The sequence below is a fragment of the Carcharhinus amblyrhynchos genome, chromosome 21 (genome assembly GCF_965287045.1).
Source record: "Carcharhinus amblyrhynchos chromosome 21, sCarAmb.v2.hapA, whole genome shotgun sequence".
NCBI lineage: Eukaryota > Metazoa > Chordata > Chondrichthyes > Carcharhiniformes > Carcharhinidae > Carcharhinus > Carcharhinus amblyrhynchos.
In genome coordinates, this window is record NC_137344.1 from 7550573 (window position 1) to 7567258 (window position 16686).

A 16686-nucleotide genomic window follows, 5' to 3' on the forward strand; every position below is an offset into this window, starting at 1 on the left:
TTCTATCCACAACTGATCCATTTAAAACCTTTTTTTTATGAACCTCGAGCATGTGCCAATATCTGGGGATGCCAATGTTTAGTCTACTTAAATATATCCTGTTTTATTTTGCACAGTATTTTGGATCTGTAGTCTGTGTCTCCCACGCTCATCTGTGAGTTAAAGCAGCCGAGAAATTATTAACTGACACGAGTCATGCGTCAATGGTTCAATAAATGTTACATCTGCAGAAGGTGTACATTAACTTAGCTTTTGAATCTTGAAATGGGATTTTGGAATTGAGGTTTACTGGGTCAGTGAAACGCTGACTAGTCACCTTTCATGATCATATTTTTAAACTGATACCTAGCATTTATTGTCTAAAGCCTGGTTGCTCAAAGGTGGATTGTGTTAACTAAGTGCCTCGCAATTTCCTGTCCCCACACATGATACATCAGAATGTCTGTAAAACAGACAAAATGTCAGGTTTTTTTTGAGATGATTGTTGTATATTCACTACAGGTATAATTTAAACTTAAAGATTGCTATTCATTGCTGCACCTACCAAGCTGCCAAATTGATTTTATATTCCTGCGAAAAACTTAACATTGGCAGGCATTAAAATTCGGAGCTACAGTATGTGCTGCTACTGGAGGGATAGATGTGGGATCGCATTCCCCATGTTTAGTTCTTTAACTGTTAGTATATTGTTCAATCCTTGGAAAGGTTGCAGCCATGGTATGACAAATAGATTTGGCAAGTATGATGTATGTTCCTAATTCTCTCCCCACCTCACCCCTTGCACTCTTAATTTTTAAACATTTCCTCTGCGCTCCTGAAAGCAATGCCTTATGCTGGGGTGTGATTTCACAACCATTGGCTGTGTGCCAGTACTTATTTCAAGAAAACTGGCAATGCGGATCAACTACTTGGAACGCAGGCTTACCCAACATTTACACTTGAGGGGGAGGTGGTGGCTGAGGTATGAAGCAAAGAAGCGACAGACTAAGCAAAAATAAAAAATGCGATAAGTTGATAATTAAAAGAGAGTAATCAATAAAGATCTGTATTAGAGAGTGAGGGGGACAGAGCCTGGTTGTCTAACTCGCTCTGTCTCCAAATGCCAACCCATTCATTCATTCATTCATACATACTCATTGTGTGTTAGTGTGTGGGGATGTGACTGAGAGGTATCCTGAATTGCAAGTGAGCCACACACAAGTACACTCAATAGAATCCTGCAGTGCGGAAGGAGGCCATTGAGCCCATCGAGTATGCACTGACTACAATCTCATCCAGGCCCTTTCCTCATAACCCCACGTATTTACCCTAGCTAGTCCCTCTGACACTAAGGGGCAATGGCCCCTTAGCATGGCCAATCCCCACCTAACCTGCACATCTTGGGAATGTGGGAGGAAACACGCAAACACAGGGAGAATGTAGAAAATCCACACAAACAGTGACCCAAGCCCGGTCTGGCGTGCGTGTGCCCCCCATCCTCGCTCCGCACTCCTGGCACGCTCGTGCATGCGCCACTCTTCACTCCGCACACTGGTGTGCATCCTGCCCTCTCTCCTCCCCTCCACCGTCCTCTCTCCTCCCCTCCCTCCCTCCGCGCGTGTGCCCTCCTCCCCTCCCTCCCGCCACCGCATGCGCCCACCCCAATTGCCCTCCCTCGTGCGTACCATTCTCCCCTTCCCCTACCTGCCATGTGTGCCCTTCGCTCCCTGCCTTGCCCTCTTTGTCCATTCCCCTCCCCCCATCGCCCCTCTCCATCCTGGCGCATGCACCATCCCCCCGCCCTCCATTTCTTACCCTGCTGCGCGTGCCCCCTTCCCCTCTGCCATGCATGCACTCCTTCCCTCCCCCCGACGTGCGCGTCCTCCCTCCCTGTCTGCCGCACGCGCCCCTTCCCTCCCCCGTATGCTGCTTGTGCCCCCTCCCTCCATCGTCCTGCCCCTGCTGCACATTCCTGTCCTCCATCACCCTCCCCACCGCTGCACGCATCCCCGACCTCCCTTCCACTTCCCCTCACCCCCAAGCGTGTCATTTTTCTCCCTCCCCGCACCATGCAGGCCTACCCTTCCTCCCTCGATTGCCTCCCCCCGCTTTGTGCCCCCTCCCTCCATCGCTGCCACACGCTGCACTTGCCCCTCCCTTATCACCTTCCCCTGCCACCCCCTGCTGTGCGTGCCCCTCCCTCTCTCCCTCCGCTGTGTGTCCCCCCCCCCACCCCCCTACCCCCCCTACCCCCCTCCCCCCCATCCCCACCCCATATGCCGCACACACCCTCCTTCTCCCCCCTCCCCCCGCTTCTCTCTCCTCCCCCCCCACCCCCCTCTTCTGTCCCCATGCCATTCATGCCCCTTCCTTCCACTTCCCCCTCCTCCCTGCTGCATGTGCCCTCACCCCCCATCCTCTGTCAGGTGTGCTCGTGAGTCTCCCTCCCCATATGCCGCGCATGCCTTCCTCCCCGAAAGCTGCATGCCCCCTCCCTCCATCGCCCTTCCCCCTGCTGCGTGCGCCCGCCCTCCCCACTGGTACGCACTATCTCACCCCCTTTCCTTTCTGTGCACCCCCCCCCCCCCACCCACGCCTGCTCTCAGATGCACCTGCCCCCTCTCGCACGCGCTCTGTAATGCTCAGAATTAGTAATGTGAAGTTCCTTGTCTATCCATTTTACGTTGTTGACCTTGTTTCCTTGTAAAATTAATGCTATTCTTGAGGTAGGAGCTCCATACTTTGATTGCAGTGAAGCATTTTGAAGTGTGAACTCTTTAATTCTTCAATAGGCTCATAAAATGGCTTGGCCCTTCTTGGAACCAGTGGATCCCAATGATGCGCCAGATTATTATGGCATCATCAAAGAACCAATGGGTAAGTCATTTTGTACTTTAGCCTTGTACTAATTTAGTGAGGTAGTTTTATATACATGTATGTTTTCCACTACTGTTGAGATTATTCCCTGTGGGATGCATGGTCCAATCTTGGCTGTACCACTTTGCCAATGAAGAGTGTTAATGCTTATCATGCACTCTTTGTTGAGACTGACTGTAAAGCAATATTAACAGGAGTGCAAGAAGGTTACCTGTCCTCCCATGTATTGTGTTAAGATATGAAAAAGGAGTGCCTGGGTCAACAATATACCCTGTTATGCCTAGACTGTGCTGCCCCCTTCATTGCCTGAGTGTGCAAATGAGGAATGGCTACTTCACTTAAATACTGGTAGACCTTACAAGGTGAGCAGAAGGACAGTGCAGTGGTCACCCCTATCAGTGCTGTCATGTGTGATCGATATATTGGTGAGAACAAACTCAAGCAGGTTATGCTGTCTTGCTGACTCCCTCACCACCTGCCACAAACCCAGTCTCTCAACTATGTCCTTTAGGGCTTGATCAGTGGTGGTGTGACTGAGCCACTCTTGGTGATGGACACTGAAGTCACTCTGCACCCATGCCAGTCTCAGTGCTTTTTCCAAATGGTGTGCATCATGGAGGGTAAGCATATTTGACCTGATGTCATGTGCCTTCGTGGGGTCAGGAGTCAACTCCCTCCCAACTGTAGACCACTGTGCAGTCTACCTCCTATAGTGAGTCTGTCCTGCTGTTGGGACATCCTAACCAGGGATGCTGATGGTGGTGTCTGGGATATTGTCTATAAGGTATGATTGGGTTATTGCAAGTGTCTGACTAATCTGTCAAATAGCTCTCCCAATTTTGTCACGAGCCCCCAGATGTTAGTAACTTTGCAGGGTCAACAGGGCTGGCTTTTGATCCCATTGTATCTATTCTGATCAGCAGTTTGACTTTTTTTTTGAAGTTAATCATGCTTGTCCTCTGTCTCCATTTACTTCCAGAATTTAATCAGTAGAAGAGTAATCAAAACAGCAAAGTAGACTGTACGTTACAGACTTGGAAAGCTGCTTGTGTTTGTGTTAATGAAAAATCAGGGGCATAAATATCGAGATGAAAGGGGCTTATTTACTTGGCCTTTCACACTTAAGTAACTTTGGTCTCATGGGTGATGAGTGTTTGAAGGCAGTGGCCAGGGCATGCAATGATAACCATCTGCCTCCACAAGAGATTAAACAAGGCAAAGTTTTTAACATTTCCCATTTAGCAGGAGGGGCGTGGAAAACATTGTACAGTCAATAGGTTTAATCAATCTACTGGGCTTTTCAAAGCATTTTATTACTTTAGACACATAAATAACTTCCCGTTTTTAAAAAAGAACATTAAAGAATTTGCACATTACAAAAATAATTAATTTTATAGACTGCATTTTAAAAACATTGCTGTGTAATCATAGGCCTAATTTAATCTTCAGATGTGACTTAAAAGTTCCTGCAGGTATTTTTTCACAGGATGGCTTGAGGGAACGTCTCACGCAAAAAGGTGCTGCCTGTTGGTGAATTATCAATTTGGGTACACCCAGGTGACTATTCCCGAGCTGCGAGTCTGTTCACTATGTTGGCAGGCTATTCAGCTGTGGAAGCTTCACAGCCAAACCAGCTGATGTTCTCATCCAGTGTTCCCACATGGGCACTTTTAGGCAGGAATTGCAGTGGAGAGAAATTTGAAGATCAGTAACAAATAAAGAAAATTTGAAAAGTACAATCTTCAATTCCATTTTTGTACTGGAATAAAAACTGGTACTAGGTAGAACACTGGGTAACATGTTAAACCTCAAGAAAGCACATTAGGAATTATTCATGGACACTGCTTTGAAATCCAACAGCATTCTGCTTCATTGTGAGCTTACAAAGCTAAATGTTCCATCAACTAATACCAGACAGCCTCTGAATCAAATATCAGGATCATTGTATCTGTCCCTGCTGTTTGTCTATTTTGAAAGTAATGACCATGATAATAAATGAAGAAGCCTTCATAAAGTAAGGAGGGGTGTGGTTGGCTAGATAGTCAACATCTTTTCCCAAAGGTAGGGGAGGCTAAAACTGAGGGCATAGGTTTAAGGTGAGAGGGGAGAGATACAAAAGGGTCCAGAGGAGCAATTTGAGTATCTGGAACAAGCTGTCAGAGGTGGTAGTAGATGCGGGTACAATTTTGTCTTTTAGAAAGCATTTAGATAGTTATACAGTTAAGATGGGTATAGAGAGATATGGGTGAAACGCGGACATTTGGGACTAGCTTTGGGGTTTAAAGGGTGGCTTGGACAAGTTGGGCCAAAGGGCCTGTTTCCATGCTTTCAACCTCCATGACTGTAAGCCTTATGGTCCTCTTGGTGATGCTAAGAAGCAAAGATTGGTGAGATATTAAGCATAGTGTAAAGCTATCCTTCTGCTCCCACCAGCCAGATATTTTCTATTTAGGCTTCATTTCAAGCCATCACCTTGACCCAGTGGGAGGCCTTTGGGTCCATTAAGTCTTTTCTTTTTCATCTGAGAAAGGTGATTGGTTTCCTTGACTCAGCCTTTTTCATTAAACTGTCAGGTGTAGGCAAAATCAGCCCTCCGTATGGGGAAATGTATGCCACCTGAATTGAGGGTTAAATGTAGAAGTTTATGCACCATCCCTCTACCTTTATCAAGGTTGCTTAGCTGAGAAGTAAAAATCTGAAATTCTTTTTGAATAATTGTTAAATTTAAGTGTGGGTTGGTGAGGGAAGCTTGGTTAGAAGTATATTTCCCAAGGAGGAGGGAAAGCTGCGACTGAGTAGTATATGTAAAATTCCAGTTGACTTGATGGACAGCCGTATTGGTTGTCATTTACTACTTTTTTAAGACCTTTCTGAGCCATGGAAGATGATAGGAGGATTGATTAAAAACTTGGTCAATGTCAATTTTATCCCAACTCTGTGACATGTCGAAGTGTATTTCTAAGTTAAAGATCCAAATAAAAGCAGGTTTTGGTTCAGATCATTCTGTTTCTGTATCCCTCTTATGACCTGTGTTGAATAGGAATGAAATCAATAATCACTTAAAAGGGTAAAGAACAGAGATTCCTGAAAATGTTCCTCACACTATCGCTCTCTCTCTCAGCATTTTGTTCTTGCGATTTCTGTCTATGAAGTATGATTACTGTGTTTAAAGTTTACCTTTTTGGCTCTTGAAACCAGCTGATGTAATTAGCTGGAAAGCTGTGGTAAAAACAACAGCTGTCGTTTAAGCACATAATGAATTACTGATGTGGATGTGTGCAGCTAATGGTCACGTATATTTATTTTCTGCTGGTAGTTCCTTTTGCTTCCATCTAAAACTTTATGGCAATCACTGAATCTTTAAAATGAAAAGATCTGGAGCATCGGTACCTAATAAAAACTAAAACAATATTATGTTCCTTCAGTTTTCCCATCCCAATATTTAGGAAATTAATGGCAGACCATTATGAATGCACCTCAGCATTGTGGAGCCTCTTCAAATTTGTTGATGTAGATTTCATTTTTTTAATTCATCCATGGGACATGGGCTGCTGTCCAGTATTTATTATCCATCCCTAGTTGTCCTTGAGAAAGTGGCAGTGAGCTGCAGTCCATGTTCTGTGAGTTGACCCACAATGCTGATAGGGAGGGAATTCCAGGATTTTGACCCAGCAACACTGAAGGAACAGCGATATATTTCCAAGTCAGAATGGTGAGTGGCTTGGAGGGGAACTTGCAGGTGGTGGCGTTCCCATGTATCTGCTGTCCTTGTCCTTCTAGATGGAAGTGGTTGAGAGTTTGTAAGATGCTGTCTAAGGGTCTTTGGTGAATTGCTGCAGTGCAACTTGTCGATAGTACACACTGCTGCTACTAAGTGTCGGTGGTGGAGGGAGTGGATGTTTGTGGATGTGGTGCCAATCAAACAGGCTACTTCGTCCTGGATGGTGTTGAGCTTCTTGAGTGTTGTTGGAGCTGCACCCATCCAGGCAAGTTTGAAGTATTCCATCACGCTGTTGTCTCATACTAGACATAAATGATGCAGGTTATGTGAAGAACATGGTGGCTAGCCTTGTGATCAATAACTTTTAATTGAAGATGGATACAACTTCAGGACATTGATTTCATGGAACTTCCATTGCTTTCAACTTGCATACTTCAAACTTGCCTGGATGGGTTCAGGACATTGATTTCATGGAACTTCCATTGCTTTCAACTTGCATACATTTTAAGGGCATTGTTTTTTAATATTTCCATTGCCCACTCAGCATTTTCTTTGTACTTCTCAAAGTTTCTAAATCTGGGTTCAGAGTGAGCTCTTAGAGTGCAGGTGCTTCTCTTTCCAGTTATTTGATATGAATCCACACCATAACACCTCACAAAAACAAACATGCTTAAATTATGGAGATTTAAATGTCAAAATCTAGTTGACAATCAGCTCAAGTTGTGGCCAGGAATTCACCACCAGAATGACATGGTTTCAGAAGCCCCGAAGCAGATGCCAACCCTGCAAGTAAGGTCTTAGCATTGATCATTTTACACCCAAGCAAGGCACAACTTCATTTGTGGCAGAGTCAATTTGTTCAGCAGTAGATGATCTCAAAGTTCCTGAGGCTGTTTTCCCACCATCATCATCATCTTTGAAAGAAGAAACCAATCAAATGTCAAAATGAATTTAACATTTCAGTACTGAAATGAAGTTTTGATCAGAGGATGCTTTTGGATTTTGTTCCAACATCAGATATTTAATGAGCATGTATTTCTATTTTAATACACAGATCTTGCTACAATGGAAGAAAGGATACATCATCGATTCTACAAGAAACTGACAGACTTTGTTGGTGATATGACCAAAATCTTTGATAACTGCCGTTACTATAATCCCAGTGATTCGCCGTTTTATCAATGTGCAGAGGTTCTAGAATCATTTTTTGTACAGAAACTGAAAACTTTCAAGGCAAACAGGTGAGTGATAGTGAGTGTTGATGGTAGGCACGTCATAGCAGTTGTTCTTGTTTAAATCTTCTCTGTGAAGTGGGTAAGGTGCTATTAATGACAGGCAATGTGAGTACTGCAAGTGGCATCCTTCATGTGTGAACGATACTGTACTTGGAAATGGCTATTATTTCATTGTCATTCTCTGATATTACTAAGGCAGTTTAAAGGGTCAATATGTTTTCATTGTAGTCTCTAATAACATTAATGATGTAATAAAAAGCAGTTTGAGGGCACTGGCCTGTGTTAGGCATAGAATACATCTTCGTTTCTTATCATCCGTCCTAATAAGTCAACAGCTAAGAAATCCCACCACTGGCCAGAGCGCAGCCAGGTATGACGTCCAATTGAGGGCCAAGTCGAGGGTGCCCCTCCTCCGCTGTTGAAGCATCCTTGATGGGAAATATAGAGTTTTTGTTTGTTACAGGGACCAGGTACTGAGGCCCAGCAATTGGTTGCAGGTGGAACAGGAAGGGTGGTAGGCTCAACCTCAATCAGCAGTGTCACAGAAACCATTGCTGCCAGAGGGGCCTTCTGTGGGCCATAGTGTGGTCATAAAGGAGGCTGTCCTGCCAGAAAGCTGCCAGAGTTTACTGGCAGTTTCCTCACACGGCAGCAAGGGCAAGAAGTAGCCCCAATTGGGTACTTAATTGACGTAATCAACTCCCTGGTGGTCAGCTACACCACTGAGGTGCCCCTTGCTAGTAATACCCCTTGGTAGCGGGATGGTGTTAGTTTCTTTTCCCAGTGCCTTCTGCCACCATTGTACTAGCCATTCCAGCAACCCCAGTCCATCCATTCAGCTACCTCTGCATCACCTCTATTTTCCGCTTACTCATCAAGCCATGCTTTACCTGCCTTCCTAAACTTGCGTCTTTCTCTAGCTCATCTTGACCATGCCATCAACCTCCTGGCTCTGACCCCATTCCTATGAAACTACTAATCATCAACTGTTTCCTGCCCTCTATTAGAGCTGACATTATAAATGGCTCTGTCCTCTGATAGTGTCCCCTTCTCTCTCAAATCTGCTATTAAACACAACCCCCCATCCCCCCGCAGCTCCCAAAATTACTGCTCCATCTCCAACCTCTGCATAAGAACATAAGAAATAGGAGCAAGAGTAGGCCATCTAGCCCTTCGAGCCTGCCCCGCCATTCAATAAGATCATGGCTGATCCGAAGTGTATCAGTTCCACTTTCCTGCTTTCTCCCCATAACCCTTAATCCCCTTGCCTATCAAAAACCTATCTACCCATGACTTAAATATATTTAGCGAGGTAGCCTCCACCACTTCAACGGGCAGAGAATTCCAGAGATTCACCACCCTTTGAGTGAAGAAGTTCCTCCTCAACTCCGATCTAAACTGCCCCCCCTTATCTTGAGGCTGTGCCCTCTAATCCTGCTATCCTTTCTAAGCGGGAAGAATCTCTCTACCTCTACCCTGTCCATCCCTTTCATTATCTTGTACATCTCTATAAGATCCCCCCTCAGCCTTGTAAACTCCGAGTACAGACCCAGTCTATTTGGTCTGTCTTCATAGGCCAATCTCCTCATCTCCGGTATCAGCCTAGTGAACCCCCTCTGCGCTCCCTCCAAGGTCAATATATCCTTCCGTGAGTGCGGTGACCAAAACTGCACACAGTACTCCAGCTGCGGCCTCACCGGTGCCCTGTACAGTTGCAGCAAGACCTCCCTACTTTTATATTCAATCCCCCTCGCTATAAAGGCCAACATTCCATTCGCCTTCTTGATCACCTGCTGCACCTGCAGACTGGGTTTTTGCGACTCGTGCAGAAGGACCCCCAGGTCCTTCTGTACCGTAGCATGCTGCAGCTTTTCACCTTTTAAATAATAAAACCTCCTACTATTATTCCTGCCAAAGTGGATAACCTCACACTTGCTAACATTATACTCCCATCTGCCAGGTCCTTGCCCACTCGCTCAGCCTATCCAGATCTCTCTGCGGATTTTATCCTCTCTCAGGTCCTTGAACATGTTTCCATCTTCTAACTTTACATCCTGACTTTTCCACAATATATTTGAAGCTGTCCAATTAAGTTTCTGACCCTTCAAACTGTACTGAAACAGTCCTCATCACAGTTATAAACAACGGTTCTGTGACTGTGATCATGATAAACTATTCCCCCCTCCCCCATCCTTCTTTACCTTTCTGAAGCCTTTGACACAATTGACTTTGTTGTCCTCTTATCCCTTGTCTCCATTGTCCAGCCGTACCATGTGCCACTTTGGTTCCTCTCTTGCCTATCCATTTATTGCCAGAGAATCTCTTGCGGGACTTCTGCCCACCTTTGCACTGTTAAATATGGAATCCTACAAGAATATCTTCCTTCGCTCTGTCAGATTCTGTCTAATTGTGGTCTTGTGAAGCATCTTATATAATTTCCTATATTAAAGATGGTGAATAAATGCAGATTGTTGTAAAGTAATACCAGTTCCATGGATTTCCATTTATAAACACATAAGAATTACATTTGATTATCATTCATTGTATTCGAATCATCATAGAAATGCAGACTCTTTGACGACATTGAAATGTACTTGTATGTTTTCTTGGTTGATCCTCCTGGTATTTTCTGAGGTGTTCAGAATTATTTTATAAATGTAAGGATACTAAAATGTACCATTTTCTGCTCTGTAGGTCTCATTCCTAACAGATTACACTCTACTGCGTAGATTGCAGCACTCTCTAGACTTCAAATAATGAACAAAATCGTACAAAGCGGGAATAACAGGAATCGCATTCAGAGTGCAGCGAGAAGAAGTTGATGGCACCAGAGGCAGATATACTTGGTCGGGTTTTCCTGACTGACTGACCTTAACCAGCACTGTTGTTCAAGCACCAATCAGTTAACTGAATTGGATAAAGCCCCATTCTGTTTGTTAGAAGCTAAAAGGGAGAGTTTAAAAGAAGAGGAGAAGGAAGGAAATTTTTTTAAAAAATGTAAAAGAAACCACCTTTTACCAGCCCTGTTTGACTGTCGTATCCTCCTCGCCTGACATGGGGTGGGAAGCACGAAGCATCCTGTCCGCTCTTGTTATGACAAGGGGCTGGCTTCAGTTTTCCCAGCAAAATTTATCCCACAGTTCTTCAGTGAAGAAGCTGGCTGCAAGCTGTCTGTAACGAAACATACATGTTTAAATTTGACAGCTGTATTTATTTATTACTGAGAAAAGATGAAGCTTTCTTTTTTAGAATCTGCTGCCCTTGTTTGTCAACTAATTATGTGCTTTTTTTTCTTATTGATATAAAAAGACCCAACTTGCAGATAAGTTGGTCTTTTTTATGTAATTGCTGTAGGTAACGGTGAGTGATAACCCTTGATCCTTTCTTTCTTTGAAAGGAGTTGTTTCACATGCACGCGCACGCACGCACGCACATACAGATACACGCCAGCACAGCAGAATGGGATCCAACAGGAAGTTTCTTTTCCTAATCAATCAGACTGAACTGGAGCTCTACGTGACCACTGGCTGAGCAGTTGGCAGCATTGGTTTCCAAGTTAGATTGCCACAGTGGCAATGGGGCAGTACCAGAAAACTATCAATCACTCTGCAGAAATTTGATAGACTGAAATAAACGGTGTGTACTGAAGTTATCTTGTATGTAAACATTTTGTCAGATGCTGAATTTTTTTTTGTTTTTTTGTATTAAGGTTCAGAAATATTGATGTATATGAAAACAATAAATGGAGGAAACCATTATCTCCCACTGAGAAAATCCACAAGTGTTTCTGTATGTGCTTAAAATGACCCATTGTGAGACTTCAGGTCTCTCCCAAGAATTCTAACAAAGGAAATAAAAATTTGGAAAAGGTGCAAGGACACTTTAAATTTGAAATGCTGCATATTGTATGCATTTGTATTGAGTTTTAAAAAGGGGAAACTATGGACTAACACCCGAGTTGTGAAATACTGCACATCTCATCACCACATCACAGTATTTCTGTACTATTTATTCATATCTACGAATTTATTCGTTTTGAGTAATGTTGCAAAAAAATTCTTTCCTACCTGTAGGTAATAGATTGCTATCTATGTTTTTAACAGATTGTGGCAACTATGAAGAGTAATTCTTTTGTACTTGATAGGACATTTCATCCTAGACAATAAAGTAATGTTTTTGACATCAACTTTGGTGTCATCTTTTTATCACTTTAAAAGGATATGTAAATCTGGGACTACTTGCCATTAATTTTTATTCATGGCAATTTGGTGAAAGGCTGTTAATAGTTTACCCTCGATTTGGTGTTAGAAACTGTGTCTGAAAAAAATTGAGACTAGTTCTTTGGTTTAACCTTGAAGTGCTCAAGTTGAGAATGGTAAAGAAATAATTTTCCTTGTTATTTCTGTCAATTATGTTGAGAGATCCATGCTTCTTTGAGTAGGCTATTTATATTTTTCTAGAAAACCTTCTCAGACAAGAGAATAATTGCAATACATGGTGCCCTCCATACCTGGAAGGACAGATACTAAAGTAACTCGTAATTTAAATTTCCAAACAATTTTACAGGCTGTATGCTTCACTGTTCTTCTGTTTGAAGTTCTAATTTCATGAAAGAAGTGGATTGAAATTTCCATTAAAATATTCTCCCTGAATTTGCCCAACAGCCTGGTGTCATATTAATTTGTGCAGGCCACAAGATTTAAGCTTAAATACCATGCCTACACAGAACAACAGCAGCAGCAAATGGACTTCTATGTGACCCTGTTGAGGGAAGCTGTACTGATTACAATTACATGATCGAAACAAGATGTTTGTATCTGGATGGAGATGGCATCAGGTTTGACTGTGATATGCTCTATGAATGAATAGCAGTTACTATTTGCTGGTGAGGCTCATGCACGAATGGCCATTTAGGCAGTGAACCCGGGGGACTGCATTCCAGCTCAAGCCAGCATCTTCGTGAGGTGAGAATTTTATGGTCGCTTGCAGCAAAGGACTTAAAATACAAAGCTACTTCCCAACCTCATTTAAATATTTTAAGAAGTAAGCAATTCCACCTAAAAGAGTAGCTTTAATTTTGAAGATTGTTTTTGTTGCTTTGTAAGCAACATCCCTTTCTGGTGTCCATGCTCACAATTGCTCTGTTGATTCCAATCAAAATATCAAGCCAGCCCAGTCATCCAGCCCGTGCTGTGTGCTGATTGAGGAAGGTCTGACAAGATAATTGATTGCCAGTCTTAGTGCTGATCTAACTTAGCTGTAACTTCTATTCAAAGTACTTTTTGCTCCTTTATCATTTCTATTCACCATCCCCACTTGTTTTCTTTTAGACCCTAACAAGGAAATTGATTTTTTTTTTAAAAGGCTCCTGACAAATCCTACATACTGGAAGAAATTTTTAAAAAGGAGTTTTCAGTAATTCCACCAAGCCTGCTAAAGCCTGAGCAGTTTATTCTGCCCATTTTCCAATAAAGTTTAAGTTGACCAGATATAATGGTACCTTTCTTAAAACCATTATTCTGCATCCAAGGTGTCATGGGCAAGATGGGAGGGTAAAGTGTCTGATCCCTGACTTACTTACTCACATCACCCCTAGGTGTGGTTCACTGGTATATTACTGACCTGCTTTTCTGAATACACTAACCTGGCAAGTGAGCCCTGTGGTGGGGAGCTTGGCTACATTTGCTGCTACTTTCTCAAAAACCCCATGTAAAGTACAGTTTTGGCATGAAATCAAAAGAACACTACACTGTGTAGTGAAAATCTGGAATTTTCATGACCTTAAAACACTGGAAGTCATCAATTGAAATTTCAAGACTAAGGTCAATAGATACTTTTCAGGTAAAGGTGAGGAATGTGAAGCAAAGATGGTAAATGGAATTGAGATACAATTCAACTGGTGTTAGAGTGACTGACTGATTAGGTACATGGACATGAATGGCCCATTCCTGTTCCTATCTATAATTTATGTGTACGTTCTTGGCAAGGAAGTGACATTGGCAGGTGCTCTGTATTGTTGTACCCCACTTTGCCATGAGGACATGTAGGAGTCAATCGCTGGTGGTTGGTCTGGGCCTGGTGAGGTGGCCAGTTTCTTCCCCAAACGGTATTGAACCATTTGTTCTGGATTTTTAAGCTATTGCCAGCTTTCATTGTAATTTTCTGCTGCTATCCCACAACTTCATGGATTTATTTAATTCTGTTTCATAAACTTGCCCTATTGAGATTTGAGGATTACAAGTGCAGTACCATAACAACCAGACCACCACATTTATTTGTGGGTTGCATATCAGTATCTTCCTAGTGTCATTGCTTCCATGGTATGTATTTTATGCCCTTGCAATGTTCCGTTAATAGCTGTTGCTGTTTACAATATATGTAAATAAGCATACAGGTGCATAGGTTCAGTTCCTAGCCTCTGTTGACTCATGTTAATTTGACCACCATGGAATAAAAACATGAAGATACTATTGATTTATAGCCTTGATTGACTGCTTGAGAAATGGAAGCAAGTGTATGTCAGAGAATCTCCTGGCTGGAAACAACCATTGGTCCATCTGCTGTTCCTTCGGCTGCCCGATGTTAGAATCAAATTTATTTTCCCTTCCTTAGTAAGCCATTAAAAAAAATCTCCAACGTAAATCAATATGTTAATCAAATATCCCTGAGCCTTTTTCTATTATCTTTCCACTAATATTCTCCCTCATCTGGGTTGCCTTGTCTTTGTGAATGCCCTGATGGTTCAAAGAGAAGGAAAAATAAATGGTTTTAGAGGTGGAATGTAACAAGAGGGATTGTGGGCTATTAGTGGATAGTTCACACAAATCAACAGTGATCGAGACCTAGTCAGATCTTGGGGTGCACGTGGGAACACACGCCCAGGGAGAGAGAATGAGCCTATACAAGAACTGGTACAGTTCCACTCATGATACTATCCAGATATTATTAGTAGTGCAGAAAATGCATTCAAATTAATTGCTAGTTTAAAACATTGGAGCTATGACAAGCTGTGAAGAGCCTAGCATTGTCCACACTGTCCATCACATCCACCACCCTCCCCCCCTCCCCACACAGATAAGTTATTGACCAATTGCGCCATTTAAATGAGCCACCGTTTGGGGTGGGAGGGGGGAGAATGTGGCAAAGGATTAGAAGTGACTAAATATTATAAGGGTTGTTTCCACAGAAATTTACAAGGAAAATATTTTATACTCTGGCTCTTATTGTAATAAAGAATGCACACAAGGACCATGATGAATGATTTCAAGCCTCAGTTGAAAAATACTTCATTGAGTCAATTTTCACTTGACTTGAACTACTGTTTCCAAACAGATATTGGGTATCATTTTCTTTGATCTTGAAGGTGAATCCCATAAAGTGTAATAATTTCTAAGACTGTAACTGCTCAAATGTTTTAAATCACTTTAATAGTGATGGAGGAAATGGGGGTCATAACCTCAAGCTTTTTATCCATTCAAAGGTTAGATGTGATGGTAAGGGTCACTAACTACGCATTTAAGGGAACATGATCCCAAATGCTCCCTTCTGATAATTGAGAATCTAACCAAATCCTCCTGTTGCTGGATTAGTACTGTGAGCCAACAAAGATTTAAAGAGAAATCTAACTTTTAGTTAACTGACAGAATGGGAAATAGTAGCAAGGAAGTAAGTGAGCTAGTGGTCCACAGAAGGTAAAATTGACTAGCAATAAAATTAAAATTACTTAGTTTAGAATTTTTGGGTATCTGACGTACACAGGTATAACTCGTAATGGGACACTTAGTTATTGGCCCAGCTACTTCTGCGTGAGAATGACTGAATTAATACAAAGAGGGAAAAGAAGTGAATTTAATTGACACTTTCTGCCCTTTACAAAGCAGCTGGTGATTGTCCTTTTACCCTGTGGTGTACACATCTCCACCTTGGGTTGCTCCAATTTTAAGTTTTGTAATTAAAAGGTAAGTTGCATTTATACAGTTTTTGTATAAAATGATGGTATGCATTTGTTTTTCTCCCATTGGTTTACTAGTCTCATCCAAATATTTTAATAAGCTATAGCGTAACTCCTTTATGGATAATGCCACCTCAGCCAGAGATGATTATTCCCCGATTCTCTTATTGTACAGCATTGCTGTTTGAACACACAGTCCACTTACCCAATTGTATCACGTGACAGCTGAAGGAAATTAGGATGAAGTGGAACAACTGTGCGATTAACTTGTGTTTTTTTTCATTCTTTCACAGGATGTGGCTTCACTGGCTAGGCCAACATTTATTGCCCATTACAAATTACCCTTGAATAGGTGTTGGTGGTGAGAAGATTTGCAGGGATGTTACCAGCACTGGAGGGTTTAAATTATGGGGAGAGGCTGGGACTTTTTCCCCTGGAGCATATAAGGATGAGGGGTTACCTTAAGAGACTTAGAAAATCATGAATGGCATAGATAAGTGAATAGCCATGGTCTTTTCTCCAGAGTAGGGGAATCCAAAACTAGAGAGCATAGGCTTACAGTGAGAGGGGAAGGATTTAAAAGGTACCTCAGGGGGAACTTTACAGAGTGCTGCATGTATGGAATGAACTGCCAGAGGAGGTGGTAGAGGTGAGTGCAATTGCAACACTTAAAAGACATTTGGACACATTCATTGATAGGAAAGCTTTAGAAGAATATGGGCCAAACGCTGGCAAATGGGACCAGTACAGTACATCAGCATGGATGTGTTGGGCCTAAAGGCCTATTTACATGCTGTATATCTCTAACCCAAGCCTGAATGTTGTCCAGGGCCTGCTCTACGACTGCTTCAGTATCTGAGGAGTCACAAATGGGGTTGGATGTTGAGCAATCATGAGCCAACATCCCACTTCTGACTTTGTGA

The 16686-nt window shown here is 42.6% G+C and overlaps 1 protein-coding gene across 22 annotated transcripts in view; it reads left to right on the forward strand.

The window, feature by feature from the left end:
- Positions 1-12568, forward strand: part of bptf (bromodomain PHD finger transcription factor) — a 160383-nt gene extending 147815 nt beyond the window's left edge. For 14 of the 22 annotated variants that reach the window (XM_080209381.1, XM_080209384.1, XM_080209382.1 and 11 more), the window contains 3 exons: positions 2772-2856; positions 7632-7818; positions 10507-12566. In XM_080209381.1, the coding sequence (XP_080065507.1) occupies positions 2772-2856; positions 7632-7818; positions 10507-10519 (285 nt within the window). In that variant the 3' untranslated portion in view covers positions 10520-12566. Of the gene's footprint in view, positions 1-2771; positions 2857-7631; positions 7819-10506 lie in introns of all 22 variants that reach the window. The other 8 variants (XM_080209392.1, XM_080209383.1, XM_080209385.1 and 5 more) reach the window with 3 other exon arrangements.
- The last annotated feature ends 4118 nt before the right edge of the window (positions 12569-16686 follow it).